The sequence below is a fragment of the Hermetia illucens genome, chromosome 5, assembly GCF_905115235.1.
Source record: "Hermetia illucens chromosome 5, iHerIll2.2.curated.20191125, whole genome shotgun sequence".
Lineage (NCBI taxonomy): Eukaryota > Metazoa > Arthropoda > Insecta > Diptera > Stratiomyidae > Hermetia > Hermetia illucens.
Window position 1 is genome coordinate 40883931 of NC_051853.1, and position 23941 is coordinate 40907871.

Consider the following 23941-nt stretch of genomic DNA (forward strand, 5'->3'; position numbering starts at 1 on the left):
TTTAACTAGGAAAAGAAAATCACTAGCAATAGAGGGTCGGTGGACACGCAAACTCACCCCAACTAGCAGCGAACACATACAGACAGTGCTTCCACCCCATTAGATTGGATGATTCTTTGGATTGTCTTAGATGTGATTACGCGCCGAGGGTCCTAGGATACGTGCAGCCCATTGACTAAAATTCGACGCTGAGACATGCTCTGAGAGCATGCTCAGAAATATGTTTGGAAGGACGCTCAAATCGAAGCAAGATTGGCTCGCAATTAGCTCCCTGATTCTAGAAATTTAAGGTGCGCTCTCGTAGGAGGTAAGAGCGAAGAAAGATCTAAGCCCGGACCCAGAGGGGATAGCTGCGAACCAGCTTACGAAGTAATACCTGCCCCAGGCTCGTTAAGCAACAGTGCTCTTTTAAGATTTTTACGTTTTCATGCCACAATAAAACATAGTATATAGTGACGTTTAAGTATCTAGTTCCACCGGATAGCATATTAATCACCAAACATATTGTGAAACAACAACCAAATGAGTCTTATAAGGAATAACCCCCTTTCTAATATTCAATCGTTATCAATTTCCGTTTTCCTAGTGCTTGAAAAACTTCAAAATAATTAAAACCAATTTGCCTAATTTAGCTAATCTGGATATATTCTATTTTCTTTCATGTTCCTTCCCTGCTTTCTCGGATGACACAATATCGACGCTAGACTCACAACAAGCCACAGCTCAAAGTCTGACTACGTCAAAAAAGAATTCATCGCGACGCAATGCATGGGGCAATTTATCATATGCTGATCTCATTACACATGCAATTGGTTCGGCGACAGACAAGCGACTCACTTTAAGCCAAATCTACGAGTGGATGGTACAGAATGTGCCATATTTTAAGGACAAAGGTGATTCAAATAGCAGTGCCGGATGGAAGGTGAGTAATTTTTGTGAATGCCATTGTTATTGATATCTCGGCGCATTTGAAACTGTGTAGGTAAGCTTGAGGCTTAAGCCTGGATCTAGAGAAAAGTGGATCAACTTGGAATCACCGCTGAATTTGGTTCTTTGTGCTATTGATCGAGAAGAAATGACCGTTTGGATGGGAACGTTGTACTGGGTTTGGATGAAAGGCTAATGGCAGTGAACCAGATCCCACTGACTTTATATCATAATGCGTTCATTTTGATCTTGGATATTATTAAGTACTTCTGGTTCGAACAACAGGACTAACTTTCCAAACACCTCATTTTCGACCTTATGAACTGCAGCACGCATTCGCTGCATTCCTACACTCGTCCAAGTTCGAATGCACATTTATAGAGCGATGGAGTCACTAATGAAATTCAATTTGGAAACGTGAATGATCTAAATATAATCGAGCAGTCGCAGCCCACAGACGGACCGTGTCTTCCCATCTACCATGCGCGTACAAACTTTATATATACCGACTTGGTCATTTCCTCGATAATTAAGTGGCTCAAAATTAGGTCTATAGCAATAAATGGTAGTTCCGTGTTCACCCGGTATCACTGTACGCCATATAGTAAACCTGAATTCGTATCACATCCACAAGCACACATGGATCGGTTAACTTCAGAGTAGAATTTTCCATTGCTCTTGATCCGGTCCGGTTTTGCAGGTTCTCCGCCGTCCATTTTTCAATCCCATACCCGTGGTCGTTGTGATCAAGCCTCTCCAATAAAATCAAATAAAATGAGGAATAAAAGATGGAATGGTTGATCATTTTAATTCACTGACATACATTCGCCCATCCAAGGGGCCACTGCAGAGGCGCTTCGGAAAGTTCAGCGGCAGCAATAAACGCCCGTAAATCTTCACCCGGTCGACACAAAAACCACCACGGTCAGATGGTGCCAAATTCTGGGTTCTTTCCAACATCCATAGTCATACCACACCTGGCAAGGTGAGGAGTAAAGTTCCAAGTGGTAGTTCTTTGCATTCAGAATGATCTTTAGAGTTCAGACCGTGGAGAGTAAATGAGCATTCGCAGAAAAGAAACAGTATGAGGTCTTGCGGGCAGCCTTGTGGCATCTCATGGTCTCTTTGCTGCAGCCAGAGACCGGTTTGATTTGAAAAGCCCGAAAGCAGCAATTGTCCTGAAGATTGAAAGACAGAGATTCAGAGTCTGCAATTTCCGAGCTGAAATAATCAGAACAGTGAGTCCGAAGTGAGTGACATGAGGTAATTGCGCGCAGATTTGATCGCTTCTCTGTACTTCCTCTTCAGAGCTGCATGCAATGTCTACAAAATTCATGTTTTCGGCCACCATTTCAGCAGTAATTGGGGTTTTTCACCTCGAATTGATAATTTTAAGATTTCTTTGGAAAATGTGCACATATTTGCAAATTCTGCCCATAAAACCTCATGTCATTGAGGAAATCCTGCTTCACAGTACCAGTAGCGGTGAGGACGATGTAAAGAAGTGAAGACTTGGAGTCGTGAATATTCGACAATCGGATTAAGTTGCTCATCAGGTTTTCGAGAACTACTATTGGCATAAGAGCAAAAAGGTAAAAGGTAAGGTAATTGCCGGACAAAATGAGTGCATCCAATAAAACGTTGAAAACCGTCCACCAGGTAATTCAACTTCTCACAGCTCTTGCAAGTTTTTACAAGGGTTCGAAACGTGTCTATAAAGGCTATTACCATCAGCATTTTTAGTCCTTTTTGGTGTCTGGAACTTTTGAACTGAATTTCGTTAAAAAAAACATGTCGCCCCTGTACATACTTATAGTATTGCTACTTTATCTGAATTGCACGGACTAAGATTTGGAATGTGTGATTGACGTGATGCATTTGAGGGTGTTGAACTTTTGTGATTTATAATTTTTTTGTTTCCTGTCTTTCGCTAGCCTTGAGGCGGATCAGAGGTGCCTGTGATGCTTTGGCACGCTCTGGGCATTACTGGCTCCATGGCCGTTCGACTAGCTGCTCCTCAGATGAAATCCGTAAATTTATACTGGAATTCATGAATCTTTTGGCCATTTCCCTGAGTGTTTTATAGGCAACACACACGACCCGCCTAGTTTTTTGTTTTGATTTGTAGATTAAGATATCGAAAGCTGCTTCATCAGTAACAGGAGAAAATGAAATAAAAACAGAAAGACCAAAACAAACCTGACAAAAACAAAATTGAAAATAAAGTAAACAAAATTCGTTTGTAAATTTGATGATGAACTTGTTCGTAAAGGTCGAGGCTTCCAGAGATAAAGATTGTTTTTTTTTGGCATAGTGTTGCAAATATTTATGTTTCGCGCCAGTATTGTGCGCCACTGATGAAATATGGTGACAACACATTGAAATTTTGATAGGTGCAAGGTCGGAATTTCCAAATCGGTCCACCTTGAGAGGAGATGCCATGCGAATCGATAAATAATTCCTGAATTTCGTATTTAATTGTCATGGGAGTTTCGAAAATTCAGTGGAAGATTTCGTAGATGAAACGTTATACAGCCAAGTATGCATTATGCATCTGTTTTCTTGTATTTTAATCGTTTCCGTTGAACATTTTTTTCTTGTTTTCGGTTTTGATATTTTTTTCTTGTTGCTATTTTGGATTTTCCTGGCAGATAACTGGGGTTAATGTTTTTGAAGTGGGCGTGTTGAAAATGTCGTAATCACGCTGCCATCTATTGGTTGTTGTTTTAATTATGAACCTAAGAGAGCTATTTGGCCTTAGTATGCACGTTTGCACAGTCCATCAAAAGATAAACATGACCAGTGGAGAAATTGATAAGGTGAATAGAGCGACCAATAAGGAGGAGGTTAGCAAAACAGGGATGCACTCAGAACTGACTATACAAATCATGGAATCCAAATACCCATGATGAGCAAGCCGGTATACCTTATATAAGATTTTACGGTGTGCACAACGTCTGTGTTGTGGAACTCGCAATCTATGATGACTTATAAATGGAAGCAATAAATTTTTCTTAAGTTCGGTAAGATTTGCGGCAAACTTCGCATTCTAAGGATCTATATTTTGCTTGTATTACTGCTAAACGTTGCAGTCTTAGGATGAACTTTAGTGGGCTTTACAGTAATATTACGTTAATATTGTATTATAAGCATTTTTTGAGGACAAATGGAAAGGAGGTGTATTTTAGGGCCTAAATTATATAGTGAAGCACCGTCATGTATTTTGGTAGAATTTTTTATTTATTAGTTTCTGTGAATGAGTATATCCAATTTAAGTTTGCATTTGCTTACCACTTTTTACTCTATTTCGCCCATGTTTTGAAAGAGTACTAATCGATCTCTATCATCTGATATTCCATACGAATATATTTAAACCACGAATTGTTATTTCTTCATTTGCCTTTTAATTCCCAGGAAAATAATATCAAACACTGAATCTGTCGATTTTCGGGAAAAGTACATGTGACGGACAGGCAGTAAACTGGATGCTGACTTAGGACTCCCAGCATCCTCAACAAAAAATTTGCTAGGATAGCTTAATCATTAGAACACTAAGATGTCAGGTCAGGGTTTAAATGTTGCTGTTAATAAAGGGATTTGCATCGTGAATGATGTCAAGCAGTTAGACTTGGACGATCCTACCCTATCCTGTCGAGTATTCCCCGCAAAATCGAGAATGTTTGCAGAATAGAATATTTCTGCATGCTTTGAACCAGACTGTGCGAGTGTCCCAAGATATCTAGGGATGCCCTGATATGATATAAATACTACACCTGTAGCTGACAATATTATGGAAACTACAACCACCATCTCACTTTTTTTCCGCGTATTTCTGCTTGATGTTATTACTGGGAATAGTGACTTGTCAACTTACAAAAACCACAAGCCGGGACTACTGTGGTCAGCCCACGCTTGTACGTTGGATTTTAATGAATCATGTTCGTTTTCACTACGGCGTCCTGGATAAATCATAACATAAACCTCTCAGTCCCGGAGAGAAGACTTTAGCATGCAAGTCATTTGTTTACTATGCATGCTATCAATGTTCACGCATCAATCCGCTCCTGGTTCGGCTTAATTCCACCTAGAGAATTGTAGAATCACCCCTTCAAGCTTAGAGAAGTCTGCCTCATAAAATAGTCGCATGTAAGAAACTTTATTTCCTTTCTGCAAAAATAAGCTTTGCCTCCAAGATACACTTCACCCAGTCATCTCGATCCTTCGATTGCATTCTCCAGTTGGAAAATTTCAATAACTCGCCCACTGAGTCCTCTCACCGTTTACGTAGCTTTCCCATTGGGCGGCGTCCTTCGGATATGCATTTGGATACCCTGTTAGGTATTCGCTTGTCGTCCATCCGTTCTACGTGACTGGCCCACTATAATTGTCACAGCTTTGCCACCACCGATGCTGCTTAGTCGTCATAGAGCTGGTACAACTCATGGTTTTATCTAATTCGCTAGTCAGCTCCATCTTTTACCGGTCCAAGTTTTCGACGTAGAACTTTACGTTCGAATGTGTCAATGGACTTCCCTTTCGCCTGTACACAGCCGTACAGTAGCAGGATTCTGTACCGTGTCTTTTTTAGGGAGAAGATAGATAATCTCTGTGGAACTTTTAATGGATCCTTTTGACCAAGCAGCCTAGCCGCCACTACTACACCACAATGCATGAGCGACTGACACAGGTGAAATGCAATCTCATAACTGCTTAGAAGTAGATGTTTCGGAGTTGCTGCAGATGCATGGAGCCTGAGTTATACTCACTGGAGTTTGTTCTGAATCTCAGCAAAGACTTCAGATTGAAGGAGAAGTGTGTTTCGGTGAGTATTGAATTTGTTACCCGTAGTACGATACGGTGTTGTTGATTTTGTCGCTTATACCTCATCAATTCTTCCGCGATGACTTTAAAAGGTACACTTTTCCTGATGATAGCCGGTTTTAAACCAGGTGCACAGTTGCGTGCATATATTGCGGCAAAAACTCGATTAATCTTTGGTGTAGAATGCAAGGGTGGAATGATGCCACCTGCCCCCACAGTTGTGATTTCGTTGTAGGAGCCGATGATAGCAAGGTTTATTTCCTGCTTGCGTGAAACTGCTCAAGCGGTGGCCATAGATTGCCGCAAAGCAGTTGCACCAGGCGAACTTATGCTTTTGGTCATCATTGTGTTCAGACTTCGAACTGCCCCATGATTAACGGTTTCGGCGCCATTATCCGTACCAGACCTTAAGATGTGTATATTATACCTAACTGCCGGGTGCCGTGACGGCTTTCTCAGTAAGTAATTTGTAAGATCCCAAGTTACCGCACTTTCCTCACTTAAGCTCTGAGATGTTGCGTCCTCGGAAACATCGTAGTGTACATTTTGAAGGTCTTCCCCTACAGGGAATTCGAAAAGGCGGCTCTTACTTTAAATGGTTTCTTTCAACTCTACCTTTGAAATCTGTAGCATTCTTATACAAACTGTATGGTGACATCTTACCATGGAACAAACCTTCCCTGCCTATTTCTTGCAATTTCTTACGCCCAAAATTTGAAACTTCGCTTCTTTTTAACTAGCCAAGAGCCATTTGGGAAACTTTATTTGCAAACCTTCAGACTAGGGTAGTTTTGTTGCAGTACATTTTAGTGCAACGGTGGCAGGTTGTTTCAAATTTTATTACTTATCCTAAGGCCTAGAAACATAATTGAAGTGGTACTTTCTTCTTAAATCTGAGCAAGCCATAACAATTTAATTTGAAATGCAGGCCCGTTTTAAAGCAACTTGACAATTGTAATGATCCGAATTGTTCTACCGCGCCAGTCACGCTGTGTACGTTTTCTGCCCTTAATTAAAAGTTGGCGTGTATCTTTGCCTTGAATATAGCTGACATTTTCCTAATGGGATGACTAATTTCAATCCCAAATTTTGTAAAAAGACTGCTCAGCTTTAGCGTCTGTAATGCGAAAAGAGTTGTTGTGAAGTGAAGACCGCGGTTCTCGGTGAGGGCGTGGCGGAGGTTCTCCACAGCCACTTGGTTTTGATTTGGCTTATAGGGTTGCTGCCCCGTCTCCTTCCCCGCCACCTCGAGCACCTTCTTGATTGGAGCGGAATATGACCAACGAAAAGAACCGAAACCTGTTTAAATGTCTATAGGGTGGTAGTTAATAGCCGTTCTATCGGAAAACGCATTGGCCGTTAACCACTACCTCTACAAGTTCATTTTCAATAGTCAGATCCTGAACGGAGTATAGACAGGCTTTGTACCAGCACATGGTATGCTGTATTCTCCCTCCATATGGCAGAGTCGCGGCTTTCTGCTAGTGGAGAATTCGCCTATATACTCAAGATCAGCGGCAAATCGATTAGTGAACGTATAGACGGCGGTTTCTATTGGTTACAAGAACTTCAGTTTTCAACGATTCTTTGCCATCAAACTTGACCACAGAAGTTTCATGAAAACAGTAAATTTGCCATGTAGAACGAACCGAGGTCCATCGTTATTCTGCAGTACCAGGTCGGTCTACAGGATTTGGATATGGATTTCTCTTAATTGTAGTATATAACATATCGACTAATAGTTAATTGATCACATGCTGCAGATGGCTGCGAACGCAACAAGCAAAGTGTTTTTCAGCTTCCACCTTCTAGATTTTCTTCAATAAAGTTGCTGGGTGGTGCCACTGTGAATTTTTTGCCTTTCACCGTTTGTAAAAGCGTGCAACCTGCAATGAATGCAGCACCAAAATTTGAACATTCTTCTGCCTAGCATATCTTTTAGTAAAAAAGGCTTTTAAACGTTTTTTTTATTACATGAGGAGGTCCTACAGAACATATTCATTCAATACATCTCCCGCAGCGGTTCGAATCTCGTTCCGAAGCGCTCTTTAACATGTGGCCAGAATTCTCACAAACAACACATTTCGATGTCGTCTGACTACCAGTTTTGAAATAAATGACTTGTCTGGGCAGAGGCATCCTGCTGGAAAACGTACGGATTTCCAGACGACACAGTATCCGTCCACGCCCTCACTAAATTTTTCAGAACACGTAAGTAAACTTCTTTTGCGGCATCTTCCGTTTTGCCAAAGAAGCGCGGTGGCATCACATCGCTTTCATTGGACATGACATCTGGCACGTGAAGATTCGTTCTTGCTACAATGAGAACACCATAAAGCTCACAGGCAAACTAGCGGTCATTCCTTAGATCGATCTTTTCATTCACAGTAAAAACTTATCCCATCAAAGAAAAGCCGCAATCATCCAGCAACGTTGTCGCTTTGTCCTGGCGGTCTTATAAAGCTTTCTTGACCACACCTATAAATGGCGACAATGTCCTTAATCCTTAAAAATCAGCTTCTAAGATCCTTGAATGAAGTCCAGCGCCCTGGTAATTCGCTCCTTCAAGTGTGTCTTTACCGCCACTGTTAAAAACTCTCCATGAACTTTTTTGACGCATTGTAATTTGTAGGACGTTCAATGTCGGGTACCCAAAGGATCGTATGATTTCTATCCACGGGCGCCCAATGCGAACACTTTCGATTATCGCGGCGTGAGTGTCAGAGTTTTTGTATTGTAGGTTTTATACTGGTCAAAAAAGTTAGGAACTTCAAACTCTTTCAAAAAGTTGTAAAACCAGAAAATTTAAGGGAGCCAGATAGAAAGCTTAATGAAGCTTCAGCCTGATTTAATCGAATGACAAAACAAGATGTAACCTGTTGCCTAAACGTTTCCTCACTTCTGCGCTGAGTGCAGCATGATAGGCCCGGTCTATTATCACATGGATTCGTACGTAGAACTCCCTGAATCCTCCATTTAGGCCAAACTTAGGCCTGAACAAGGTGGTTTACAACGCCTGTAGTCTCTTTCGATGATGCTGTAATGGCAGAAAAGAACAACTGATGTAACTCATCCTGGTTGAAGTATCAGTCCTCCTTTTGTGGCGACATTTAATGCTATGGGGAGTGTGAGATAAGTACGAAATAAGCTGCGTAACATAATAGTTACTATGAGTGCTTTCTAAGAGCGGTCCTTCGAGATGCAAATATCCTTTAATCTGAAAGTATGGATGTCTCTTAATTGATTTTTGACCAAATGCAAAGTTAGTATTCTTCACTAAAACAAGTTTCCAAACGAGGTGAAATTCAATTAGCATTTTTACCCTTGTCTTCCCACATTAATCAAACATCAGATAATGTAGCTTTATTACAATAGATATCTATAAATATATGCACATTCGAAGTCTGCCTGTTCTAGCACCCATATTACTGATGGCATTATCGTATAAAAGTTGTCCTGATTTAATATAAGGTCGTCGGAATCAAGTTGTGTTTTATCGCTAGGAACATCAAACGATTCGCTAGAAATCATTTTCTGTTGTAGAACACATGTTCCAGTTCGCATCATAAATTGAAGGGAAATCCTGAACAGAATATAGTACATTTCTGCGATAAAACTTTTTGCATTTTTACTGAGAGTACATATTAATATGGTCGTCGGTCATGTGGCTACATAGTGGAAGGTATTAGTTTTCATATGGCTTACGTAAATTGTTTCTAGGAGAGAGAAAAGGTAGATATAATTTTTTAATTTTTAGGGATTTGATGCAATAAGGAAATAGAAGATCAAGGAGATACCTTAAGCATATCAATTTGAGAAATTATATCCAAGATTTTAATCCTTCTCTTTAGCATTTTTCATATTCCTTACAAGCATACCCTCATTTAGTCAAATTAATTTTTCAAATGTTTTACAAATAATTTAATTATTTCTAAAAATATTACTGCCACCTAAAAGTCCTTACTTCTATGCTAAAATATTTAATTCCTAGGCATTATATTTTTGTCGTGCTATTGCTGTTATGGTTATCACATGATGTGCAGTTTCAAATATCGCGAGCGAAAATTATTTTCACTTGGACGAAAAACAAGAATTAACCGGAAGAGGGTTCTTCTGTGAGGCGACGGCCGGCTATTACAATTTGGGGAGGATTGAGGACACTATTTCAAAGCTAATAAGGAACACTAGCATATTAGTTTAACACCATCCACTGTCAACAATTGGTGATAATCACACTATAAAACGGTAAGATTCGTCTCCCATTCAATTTTCCTTAAAAATTTCCATGTTGTTGTTTCCATGCCCGAGGTATTGAGGTGGCCCATTTTGCAAGGATATGTCCAAAAAGATAGATAGCTAGGGCTAATGGATATTGTAAAATGTAAGGCATATCAGTGGAGAATTATTACCAAATGTTTTGGAAAAAAGACTGACTCATTCCTTAAGGCAATATGATCCAAACATCTAAATTCTAACAAAACCCAAAAAAAACTTTTCACCAAAAGGATTACAAAAATTAATTTTGTTACTTCACTCACGACATCCAATGTCGAATAGTAAATTTCCCCCACAACGCGTAATATACCGCTTAAAGTTAGAGCCTAACAATGGAAAGTTCATAGCTGGAAGGTGTTAGTGGACACTGTTCAGCATTGTCATCAAAGAAGCCAACAATTTATAACTTTTTGACGTTTGCATGAACTCATAATTACCGTGTACAAGGATGTAATTTTATTCTCTTTAAATTGACAGTAAATCTATTCGGAAGGAAAAATGTAAAGCGCAATATTGCTTGCCTATCGGGCAGCAACGATTTAATGATGCTTTTCATTAGTGAAAATGCTGGAATGTAAATTTACAATGCGAGGTTTAATGAAACTGTTCATTAGTGAGAAAAGAATGAACGGTTCAGATTGCCTATTTGATCAAGTAGACTTTACGAAGTTGAATGCAGTCTTTGCATTGGAGTTAGCTGAAAACGCATACTTATGAGTAAATCGATGTGAAATGCGTCCTTTTGAAAGTGAATCTAATAAAGGTAGTGTAGAGGGCCAATAAAGGATTCGTATACACATTTCCACTTGTCCTATCTCGATGTTGGTGGTTCTCATTTATCTCATCCTTCAGTGATTTTAAATTGGAAACTCCTACCTTCTAGCTTTAGTCAGAAACCAATTCGACAATATTTCTGAAAAGTACTAAGAAGCGAGCTGTGGAATCAGGCAGTTAAAAAAGGGATTTCAGGTAAAGGAAGCAGAAAAACCTACCTCCGATCATGTATGGTCAAGCCGACGAGATCGAGGGAGAAAGGGGATTCCCCAGAACCTTGAATTATATATGGGATCCAAATTAGAGAAGCTTTCACAACGCTGTTAATTATCCAATTTTAAGAGTGCCCGCATGATCCTTGTGATTTGAAAAGCAGGCGCTCGGAAAGCATTATGGTAAGACCACTTGATCCGGTTATTCGATAATCAAAGGGAAATGCCTAACGTAGTGCAGAAGACAAAGAAATTCTAGAAAACTACGGAGGAACTATTTTGGAATACTTATTTGATATAAAACTTCTGAGGACTAAGGGTAATAGGCTCTCGTATATCTCATCCTGTCATTAGTATTAGAAACTAATTGGCCCACTACAAGGAGTTTTCCATATCTAACAGCTATGGTTTGCTAAAATGTCAGTCTGCATATTTCAATCAGTATATGTACACCATATGGTACGTAAAAATGGTTTCACGAGTTCAACGGGTCATAGGGTGCCAAAATATTCTTTATTATTGATTACAGAAAAATACTTTCGTAACAAATGTATTGTTAATCATCGTTGTACTTCAACAACTCCTAGGACGACCGAGTTTCCTTTTTTATCGGCACTTACTCTCCCGGTTTAGGTTTTGCAGATTCGCGGGTTTTTTTTTATTATTTTCTTTAGGTTTTTTCTAATAGGTTTCTTATTACCCGAACCGCTCAAACAACGCAAACCGTTCGTGCGCGCAACCGTGCAAATTCCTATATTCGGGCGTACTGGTCTCTGGCTTTGTCTTCGATTCCCACAATTCCATTTTCATGGATTTATGAAACCGGTGGGATGTAGTCCCCTATGCTCTTCTGCTTTCCAAGTTAAATAAAGTTGATTCCACAATGTTCTTGTTGCTCGATGTGGCCCCAAGTATGGCGTCTTTCGGCTTGACTATAACAGACAAAACATCGATGACAACTTGAATTTGAACCCGGGTGAACGAAGTTGACAGTCTGTCGGTTAATCAACCCGTTAATCACGCCGTATTCCAGTAGTATTGACCGATTTTCAGTAAACCACTTTTTCCTTAATTAGCTCCAAATGATCTTTTAGCCTCATTTCTGTCACGACAAGCAACTCGAACTACGTGGATCGAATACTTCCGTTTATAGTGCTGGTCAGTGTTTGACATAGACAATTTGATCAGTGCCTGTGTGATATTGCCATTTACTCTTTCTATTTTACCCTTTTGCTGGTTACTAGTAAGTGTTCACTTCCTTTCTCTTTACAATATTCCATAAATATCTTCAGTGTGAGAGCTCATCCGCGGTCTGAGATTACTTTCCGTGTATTACCAAAATGCGTGAGTGTCTCTTCAATCATATCACTACCGCCTCTATTCTAGTAGATCTGGTTGGGTATAGTGACCAAATTTCCTTAAGGCTAATAGATGACACTAGCTCTTCTCCGTTGATGAAATCGGTCCCAAGTGGGATACATGGGACCAAAGACCATTATTTGGCATAAGTTGTCCGATACTTCATGGTATATCGGTATTTCTCCAGCATCGAGGCCCAGTGAACAGCTCCAAGGTAGATATCCTCCAGCTTGTACGAATGCTTGGAAGTCTGTAACTATCCCAGAAAGGATTCTAAGCAGATCAATGCGGGATTTCTTAAAGATTGTCACTACTATACCATTAAGCTCCGGTTTGAGAATAGACGAAAATTATTTCCTGCGTATCGTAAGAAACATCTAGAAAGGATAGGAATTTCTGAGATAGGAACCTGCAAATTTCTCAAAGACTTCGCTGAAATGTGCATAACCTCCTCGACAAAAATGCTGGCTTTTTCTAACTTAAGCGAAAACTCAAGCGATTTTGTTTGGACTCTGGAGAGTACTCTTCTTCTTTTGGACTGTATGAAGCCTATTGGTAGTAGCGGAGATTTTCCATGAATTACTCCAGGCAGTTTATGAGAAGGTTCCTTCCAAAGTGACATTATAGATAATTTGGATGTCCAGGTAGGTTCTGATAACACTTTGGTGATCTCGGTGCCCATAACGACACGGCGAAAGGTTTTTAGGTCTCTTGGATAACGTTGGTCAGTCGTTGTTGTTTTCACAAAAGTAAACTTAGACCACGTTCTAAAATAATGTTTACTTATTCTTCCATTTCGTTGAGTTACCCCTGAAGTCGAGGCAACCCGGCGAAACGTCGGAAAAGTAAATAATATGCACATATTTTTCTAAAAACAAACAAACACTTTTGTGAAAATGACAGTTTTGTAGTTTTCTGCTATGTTTCCCACCTCGTGATAACCGGTATATTATTCGATGATGGTCGCTCACCTTCCATTGCTTGTCGCTACTGTATTTGGCCGCAGGGGAACAGAACGTCCGGCAATGGTTCAAAAAGATATCACACGATCTGGCCGACTGCGGAAACGTGGAGGCTTAACAATGAAAGTAAGTAGCTAAGAGCTCTGTTGATGCCAAGGACTGAATGGAGTGAGTTACTGGAACTCGGCTACCATGACAAGGTACAGGAAGTACAACGTAACGTACGTCTCGACAAAAGGAAACTATCGTTACATCGGCCGGGTAGAACCTGCCGTAAATGGCAATTCTTCGACAGTTTTATGAGGGGCATTACGGTAGGCTTTTCATCTGTTATGATTATTCTGAATCGTATAACATGTGATGAAGTTCTACCTCTTGTCGATAAACCAGAACATTCGAGCTGCTGCCATCAATACGGCCAAGTGAAGTAAAGTCTCATGGAACTGTTTGTTGCGGCCTTAGCACACATGCGTAAATCCTGGAAATTTGAAACATTTCCTAATGACGAGGTGATCCGAACAAGTTTACTGGTCTTGAATGCAATAATTCGCGAGGTATTTGTCCGCTTCTTGCTACCGCGAAGATATTATCCAAAATCGTCCGGAAATCCAATGAAGAACACCTTTAAAGCTTAGTCGTCAAACTTTACCACCTTTGGGATCACTATGGGTTTCCGCGCATCAGAGGTTTTCGGTAGAAACCAGTAACTATCATCGAAGAAATATAGACGGCGCAAAATGCATCGATGTGAAATTTCTAATAAATTTCAAGTGGAAAGCAGGGTCCGCCAGGATTGCATCTTGTTACCGAAACATTTTCTTCCCTTTTCCGGCAAAGTTTTTCATGAGGGGGGAGGCTGAAGCTGGTATGGTTGACGCGCTATAAACCACCAAGGGGCGAATGGCAATCATATATATTGGCTGAAAAGCGTGGAGACGGACGGACCGACGATATCATCTTTACTCAAACACCTCGAATACCCTGATGATATTTGTTTGGTCGAGTCATGGACCATGCCCAATTGGCTCTGAATTTAGAAAAGTAGCTAAGCAGAGTTGGACTGAAGATAAATACCAACAAAACCAAGGTTCCTAGTATAACTGATCGCCGGACTGTTCCTATTTGCATTAATGGGGAGAACATGGAAGACGTATTGCAGTTTTTATATCGAGGTAGCAGTGTTTTCGTTGACGACGGCACTCACCTTAATGTCGCTCCACACATTGAAAGTGGTCAATGCACTTTTGCTATTTTGTCCAAAATTTAATAATGCAGCTATTTGGACATTAATTTCTAGTTCATAGTTCTTTCTGCTCCCTCTTTCAGGCTCTCTTACTTGAGCCCAAGCTTGTACGTCGAATGTGAAACAACGGGGCATCATGTATTCGGAGTCCTCCGGTGTGCCACCGCAAGTGGGAATGTACTGATGACAGTCCAAGTGTGTGAGGACTGGTAAAATGACAGTTTGTTTGCTCATGATTCCAATCGGTCTGTTCCTTCGCATTAAAGATGAGCTTGTACGTTTCATCTACGCAGCCAGTGATTACATAGCTCCGTCCTAGCCGTGCAATTTCGCTCTGGGCTCGTGGCAAAGTTGGGATCATGCCTGCTATAACCATAAGGTCGACGATCCCATCAGTAACCAATTCCGGTTGCCTTTCCACTCACTAATGTCTGGTGATGAAGATATTGACATTGATTCAAAAGCATATTCCCGGTTCCCCTCGGTTGCTCGAATTGGTGTCAATTATCATCCCTAGATATTTGATAGCTGGCTTCGAGGTGATTATATATCTACTCACTTCTACTTGAGATACCTTTGTTATCGGCCTTAAGATACCTTCGTTGTTACGATGTGTTCAATGTGCCATCTTGTAAGTCTCGTTTTTGACCAAGCATGCTTGCAATTTACTATTGAAATATTTTCCTTGCATGGAAACAAATTTTTACTATTAACTTTGCTCAAGAAAATGAACGGAGCTTTTGAATGAAGGGTTTGATGTATCTCGAGAAAAGCCTTTTCCTGGAAGTAATGCACCAGCCTGACATGTGCCCTTTAGAGAAGAGAGAGGAGGAACATTCATCTGGAAACCTCACCGGATGAAATAAATGCTTATGTAAGGCTCGACGAATTTATTTAAAAATAAATTTTCTGCTAGGGAGAGTTGAAAATGTGATACTATGTGAATTGTTTAAGTTCGCAATGCACTCCCAATGAACTGAGCAAACTAGCCAATAAATGAATAGTGTTATAGATTGTAGAAAAAATTATAAACCGTCGGTTTAATTTCAAAGTGCAAAAGAAGATTTTTTGAATAGCCAAAACTGATGGCCCTTCAAAGTGTTTTTTTTATATCATCAAGTCTAAATTTTCAATTTTACTCCGTTGGATGGGTAGAGTATGAAGCCGGAAGAGGAAGGTTCCCTATCTATTATTATTATTATTCTGTTAAGGGAAAGTCACACCGCGTCCTTGAAGAACTATTGTGCCCCTTTTACTGGCTATAGTGTACCTATTGATCATAGTATCTCAAGTAGGCCTGTAACCGTTAGGAACTTTAGTATGTTCCCCACTTCCAGATGTTTCAGCTTTGCATCTGGTATTAAGTGTTCTCCCAGATGTCTCGACCTACTTTGCACAAGTGCCGGACACTGTCCCAGGACGTGTATAGAGGTTTCGTCCTCCTCCTCACAAAACCTGCAGGCAGTGTCCGTAGATATCCCTAGCTTCCCTAGGTGGTAGTTCAGCCGACAATGACCAGTGAGAATTCCCACTATGATTTGGAGGTTCTTTTTGGTGAGGTTTAAGCAATCCTTTGTGCGCATGGGTTCGTATCCCCCAATAAGCACCCTGGACTGCTCCATCCCTGGTAGTTCCTTTAATCATTTCTCTTCATTTCTTAGATTCGCAGCCATGAAACCGTTTCCGATTCCACAGAAGGGTTCTGGCCCGTTAAAAAGGCGTCCCTGCTCCCTTCTTGGCTAGTTCGTCCGCTGCCTCGTTGTTTTCCAACCCAGCATGGCCTGGAACCCAAAGTATGTTGAACGAGCCGGGTGTATTCAGTCTCTCAAGGCATTCCCATACCAGTCTAGAGTTCACCTGGTTGGACCTAAGTGCCTTGATCGCTGCTTGGTGCCTCCTCTCTAACCGTTTGAAAGAATTGCCGCCGTAATCTTCTTGTAAATTCGAACCTCATCCTCCCAGGGGAAAGGAGGGTATGGAGGAGAAGCACGAAGTCCTCTCTCTCAGACTTCGTTGGAAAATCTGACTGTTATGACGCTTTAAATGGAGGGTATTTTGATATCATTATGGCAAAGTTTGAGTTGGCAGCTCCATCATCGGAGAGGGAGGCAGAAGAAAAAGATCGCCATTTCTAGAACCGTAGAGGAATTGCGGCGATCATCCTCCGCTGGAAGGTTACGGCGCTCCGGAAAGGGGTTATTTTCATATTTAATAAGTTTCTTGTGAGGATAATCATCGCCGCGATATGCCAGAGGTATTAGGGAAGAGGGGCGCCCCCTTGTGCTTCCCCTTCTCCACCTTCCTATTATGAAATGGAAATGGAGCTTGGCTTTTCTGAAACGTTCGCCACTTCCCAAAAGGTTATTTAGCGGAAATATTTGTCCATTTTTGTATTGATTACTCTGCTCGCCATATTGTCAAGCCTGGCTCATAGTTCAGCTGTAGCGATATACAGTGATTCCTTCGTTGAGAATCTAGTTGTTAACCTTTTATGATAATTTCTGGGAATGTAATACTTGTGAGATCAAAACAACATGGTTCCAAATTCTTTTCGTCCATCTGGGGCCAGATTTGGGTTGATAACACGTGCAACCTCCTTTAAACACGCGCAGATACTCAAGCTGTTCATATGTCAGCGTTTTTTCATGAACCGTCATGTTCAACACCTAAATAACTCCATCACCTATATAATATAGATTTACCATACATTCCATTCTATCAATTGACCTTCTGTAGTGATTCTACTGCTGAGTAGTAAACCCCCTTTTTTGCTCTACCTATTCCAAACTATTCAACGATAGATTTCATTGTTGTTCAAGCCACGTGCTGTACTTTTTAATTACTACCGCTGTTTTCGAACTTCTTGTTTGCTAGCTTCCAACTTTATTGTGGATGGACTTTGCGCCGAAAACTTTGGGAAAGCGCATTTTACTTATTGCGGTTTGCTAGATATCGGCCGGCGTTCTTTATGTTTTTCTTTTTGGTTTCCATGAGTTTATATGGGGCCTCTCTTCTGCCTCTTGAATCCTCAGGTTGCCGCTACTAATTAGTAGCCAACACAAGTTCACGCCTAAATTGAAAGAATTCTGCTCCGCAGTAGCCGAAATAATACCCAATCAACACCGAAGACTTACCAATGAGTAACCCTTTATGAATAGGCTAGAAGTAATCTTCTGAAAATACGTTTCTTGGGGCTTTTTCAGTTTTTGAGCTACTATTCTATAGGTTATCTATTAAGGTCGTGCATGAACATTAGAGATTAGCGATCGTTTGAGGTCTACATTTTAAGCTAAGATAATGGAAAATGATACTTAATGGTCCAGGGAATCAAACTTCAACCTATTTCAAGTGCTGGAGTTCATACATATGTAAGTACATTATACCAAAAAATAGTTCTTAGTGTATTTTCAAGAGATTTTCCTGTCGCTCTGTGTACTTTGCCCAGCGAAAACTAGTCAGTATAATGCCAGAGCCAGCTCGCCAGAAACAGACGATAAAAAAACCTAACCTGGTTTAGGAAATGACAGATATATCTATGGACATACGGAGATACAATATGCATAAGTAGATACTCGCAAACCTCGTTTGGATTTCTTTGAAGAGCATATCCTACCATTCAGATACTCCATTATGGGGTACACCTCATTAACCGAATGAATTATGCTGTGTTTAGTCTATAAAATCGGATGTTTACACAATTCCGAAAAAAGTATTGTTACACTCTCTAAGACGAAAACCGCTAAAAACAAACTGAATGGAACTTAAAAATGGCCATCACTATTTTTCTCGTGTTCGCTAAAAAGGTAAATAAACACGATAAGTTCGTGCAGAAACGTGAAATCAAATCCCAACACTAAACCAGAGAATCTTCTCATTTGACTGCAAATGTGGGGGATAGTTTGTCGAACTCTTGACCATACCCAGGTACAGTTTGACCACAAAGCGGGTCTTGGAAAAAATTAGTTAGGAATTTTTTTTGTGAGCTTATTATTATTGTTATTCATATTCATTCTGCGAGCTCAATTTGATCACATGCTATGTACCACAAGGAGCTGGTTACGTGCCAGGTCTTCAGAAAATCCAACAATAAAAATGTGGAAGCATCTCACCTCACCATTAGCACACCTTGGCCGAAGAATGGAGTGTAAATATGATATTGAGATCTTCCCATTCTTCTTCAATATTCACGTATGTGAGATGCTGTGGTTTTTCTGGTAATGTTATCTTAGAGGTTAACGGAATGTATTGTGATTTGTTTATTTTTGAAAGATTGATTTTTTTGCTGGTATTTGGACTAAATTTCTTGTTGGTCAGTCACATCTATATATTCTGCGAACTGTAATATTCGACGCCTTCAGATATTGGCGGAGAAAGGGTACTACTTACTTGTTGGAGACTAGTACTGGTGGTTGGTTGCATGTTATATGAAAATTTCTCATGAGAAGCTTCACCGAATACCCGATAGCCAGAGTAAAGGATCAGCAATATCAATTTCAAGGCAACTACAGTAGACTCGCAAAACAACGAACAATAATCGAACAATCCCAAATAGTAACCAATTTATTTTTTGCTACTCGTTTTTTTGGATTTGTGTAAGCAACTTAGTCCAATTGTTGTCTATCTAGCTTCCGTCATAAAGTTGTATGGAGCTCTCAATCACTAATACCATTTCCTTCTTCGCTTCTCCCATGAGACTGCCATGCCGTCTGTCGAACTGGAGTGACTAAGTCCACTGTAAAAACCTTTGGGAGTACTATTTTGATCCGTGCAAGCCTCTGCATGTAGTGAATGCATTTCCGAATTAAATGGTTGCACCTAAAAATAACAAAATAAAAAGAAGTTGCATTTTCAACCTCATCTCTGGTGGCCGCTTTACATCCCTGACCATTCTCCCCCTCATGTCATCATGAGGATGATGAAGGTATGCAGAAAAAAAGGAAGGTCCGTCTCTATAAGCCGATTGAAAAATGATACTGCTTTGATGTAGAAACAGTTGGATTTAAAAAAGGTCGACTGACAGTTTCGTCCAGGGCGGAGGCAAGTCATTAGGCATTGCCTCACCTCTGCCCTCGGCCCAGCGTGGCCGAAAGTGGAAATCGTTCCATTCATATATAATTGCAAACATGACATGAGTGCCAATAATATTGAAGTGAAATCCTACGGACCTAAACTAGGCCGAATTGAATTTTTTGGTTTGTCCTAAGTTCGTATTTACTTGATTACGGACCAGACCACTTGGGAAGCTACCTACTTCCTCTCTTGTGGTCCACGGACCCTCCTGGTTGAGTTGAACACCCAAGTTCCCGCTGATCCAAGGACAAAGGTGAGGCAGCGTCTGATGAGTTGCCTCTATCCTAAACGAAACCGTGAGTCAACCTTTTTTTAAAAAAAAAAAATTTTGGTGTTTAACTAACAAAAGGGGGTCCGTGGACCGAAAGAGAGGATGTAAATTGCTTCCCGAGTGGTCCGGTCCGTCATCAAGTGGATGTGGACTCAGGATTGCCTCAGCCTCAACAAAAAATTGTTAGATTTGACTTTGAAGCCCACCAGCGGAGGGACGGGTGCCCGCAACTTATATACAGAAACAAACTCCATTAAAAAATCGCAGTGGTCGCAGCAGATTATTTTGATATTAGCCCTTTCCTTCTCCACAACCTTTTACATTCTGGCTGAGGTGACTGGAATATCAGCTTCAGGATCTCGGCTCCTTGCCTACGTTTTGAATTCCGGCCATAATCATGGGGCTTTGTAATAAACCAATTATACTAGTGGATTTGGGTTGAAGAATGGGTTTACTAAATGTCTTCTTTTGTTTCTTATTCTTGTCATTTAATCTTTTTCATAACCTTATTCTTGTTAAGTCGAACGGCTCTGAAATCACCGTCGAGCGAATCAAGTCATCGTTGTTCCGGTCAACTTTTGGTTGACTTTCATCAACTTCGATGCCAAAGGAAATGCTTGCTTATGGTATAACTTTAAATTGTAATATCACATTAGCATCACCGAATACGATCTAAACATTACAACATCATTGCATCACCAACCAGTAGAGAAGTGAATAATGTGTCTGTGCCGATGTGATATCACATCACAAGACATCATTAAAAATCTCTGAGTAATAGTTTCTTGCAAGTAGAAGTGGTAGCAGCGGTTGTTGAGTGCCGATGCTTAATTTCGCATTAACAGATTCTGTTAATGCTATCATTCTCTCTTCTCCTGGATGGCTTTGGATTGCTTGCTTTTCTTTGCTTTTTTTCTCCTTCATGGCATTGCCACACATTTTATACTACGAATTTGAATTTATCATTTAGCAGGGAACATCACTCTAGTGATAAGTCTTCTTTTTCTTAAGCCATTGTTCCGTTCAAAAGCGGAGTCGGCTCGTCGTGATCGGCTTCGGCATTTGGCTCTATCAAATGTCTGATCTTTATGCAATCTCGAGGCTTTTAAATCCCCAGTGAGCGTAGTAAGCCACTGTTGTTTCGGCCGGCTTTTTGGACAACTTCGACTTCGATGTTCAGACCAATCTTGGCAAGTGAATTCTCGTTAGCACGAATTACGTGATCATACCATCGAAGACGCCTCTCTCGCAATTTTTTCATAATCGGTGCAATCCCATATCGATCGCGGATATTCTCATTTTGAATGTGATCAAAGCTTGTCACGCCATTGTCATTGTCCTTTACAATCGGCCAACATTCAGGACCATAGAGAGCGACAGGACGGACGACATTGCGGTAAATTTTAGATTTAAGACTTTCATTGATACATCGGTCACAAAGTTCTCCACTGTCTGATAGCGCAGACCCGAGGTATTTGAATCGCTCAATTCTGGGCAGATCACTGCCGCTGGCAGCAGACTTCGGTATTTGCAAGCTTAATAAATATTATATGACACGATAAAAACTGACCTTGGTTATCGGAAAAGATTTATGATTAGTTTCAAAGGTATTAAGGACCCAGGAGCAATTGAATATAGTTCAAGAGAGACTTCTTAAAGGTGGTATTATGATCGTGGTGGGTAATTTGAATGCGAAGGTGAGTTTTGGTAACGCCTTGCTTGAACATCACATGAGGAGGTATAGTCTTGGTGACTGTAACGATAATGGTGAAAGGCTTGCGGATTCCTGCAGCAGAGTTCCAGAGTTCATCGTAAGGTCAGTTGACTTTCACCCCATTGGAAACGCAAATTGGACACGTTGGGAGTAGCAGCAGATTTAGGATTTGTCTTCTGAATGTGCATAATAAGAAAGACGCTGATATCGGCACCAAAAGAGATCATCATCTAATAGCCGCTTACCTTTCATGTGTCTTAAATGAACCAATTGGTGGTGTGTTTGCGTGATACCTGCCGTTGCGAGGTAATAGCTAAAATAATCCTCGAAGGCGCTTCATCGATTTAGCGAAGGTATGAGCAGTGAACAGCTTCAATAATGCGTACTATGCCTAATTTTCTGTCATGTTCTAGACACAGATTGCAAGCTAAATGTTAGAATTGATGACATAGAGCAGAGTGTGTCTTCGTGAATATTTCTGGTGTTATTCCAGCTTCTGTTTCGGACAACCAAGATAGTCCTTAAACCGAAAAACTTGAAAGAATTGTGAAGTTCATAAATTCTTGCAAAAACGTGAAGCGAAAGGTGAAAAGGACGCGGAAAGTATATTTTTCCTGCCTGCTCTCCTAGCAGATAAAAGCCACAAAATGACTTGAATTCCTTCCTCAGACTTTCGGTTCTCGTTTTTCGTAAGTAGAAGTAAGTCAAAGGTTCATGTAAGAGTCAAAATGTTTTCTGAAGTAGTTTTTCAAAAATTTTTTAAATGAACATCGCCCGGGCCCAGGGTGAAAATTACGCGGGCATTTTTATTTTCCTTTTAATTTCAGCTACTACGTGGGGTGTATCTATTCTGGCTCTCCGAGAAAATTCCAAGCCTTTCCTGTGTATTTCTAAAAGCCTAAAAGTATATTACACACCCCTCCGTTCAGTATCAGTCTTCCTTGGATCAACGGTCGCTACTTGGTCTATAATGAGTATATTGCAGAAGCTGTTTCAAATTGGCCGGTATGCATGTCACCATTAACACACGCTCTAACTTAAAAGCGGACAATATGACTCTCAATTTTAATAGAACTTTCATATGCCTCTATGTTGATGAATATTATTTTCGTTCGCTACTCCTCAAATTTGTCTTCATATGGGTACAATCCGAAGTCGTTAAGATATTTCCTAGCCACAACCAATGCTATGATTGGCATTATCCACTATTGTGGCTTATTGAAGGTTGATTTTATCGTTGTATATAATTTTACACAATAGTGGGCGCAGTACAGAGTTCCACAGCGATAATAATACCCTCCCTGAGTCTATCATCAATGTTATGCCAGAACCGTCCTTGCTCTGCGCAACTATCGACAAAAGCAATACACCTTTCACTCTGATTCCAGTTGATCGAATTTAATACATTCCTTACATCTACACATTATCAGTCAAGCCATAATGCAGGGAAGATAGCCTCTGTCCGCACAACTTACATGTGTCTCTCTGAGTGTAATTATGCGGTGCTAGCACTGATGAAGGGAACAAGTGATTCCCGAAATATCGGTATTTGCAAGAATAAATATCTACACCAACGAAAAAGAAACAACAAGTTTTTTATTACTTCAGATTACGTGTGTCTTCATAACGAGACTGACTGCCTTATTAGGTTTTCCTTTCAGAGCTGAAGATTTGCTTCACCACATCCCCCTAACAATTTTCAGTAACTATCACCTCCTAAATCTTGTATGGTAGTCCTACCTTTGCTGAGATAATAACCTCTGAATAATGATGAAATGAAAAGTCTATATTTTATGATTGCCCAACAATTTTTCAGAGGCCGATAAAAACTTATCTTGTTCTTCTTTCAGGTTTTTTAGGTTGTTTATAAATTTATTCTTTCTTTCGCAATAAGTTTGATCTATCATTCTCTGGAAAAATGTTCCATTAATTGGCGACCCAAATAAAGGTTGGGTAGTTTATTATTACATCATAATTTAGCCTTTCTGCTGAAAATATGGACCATCTCAACACTGATTCGTGAAAGACAAGAAAGCTCCATCTGTACGCAAATAAACACATCTCTATCAAGGTTTCAGGGATATAGTTATCGCAGGCCAGCTGAAGAGTCTACAATCAGAAATGAAAGTTATTTGTTCGTTATGAGAAAAATCCTTATTAAAGTAATAAGGCAGGTTATGCATCAACCAATGTCAGTGCCGGTACGTATTTATTTTACCTCCGTCCGTCAGTGTTATGTTTGACTGCAGAAAATCTTAAAATAGACTGTGCTTCCCTGGATTTTCGTAGGTCACCATGGAAGTCGCAGAACAG

The 23941-nt window shown here is 40.3% G+C and overlaps 1 protein-coding gene across 1 annotated transcript in view; it reads left to right on the top strand.

Moving 5' to 3' along the window:
- Window positions 1-23941, top strand: part of LOC119656677 (forkhead box protein O) — a 255751-nt gene that overhangs the window by 96733 nt on the left and 135077 nt on the right. The window contains exon 3 of the mRNA XM_038063162.1: window positions 705-922. Within this exon, the coding sequence (XP_037919090.1) occupies window positions 705-922 (218 nt within the window). The remainder of the gene's footprint in view (window positions 1-704; window positions 923-23941) is intronic.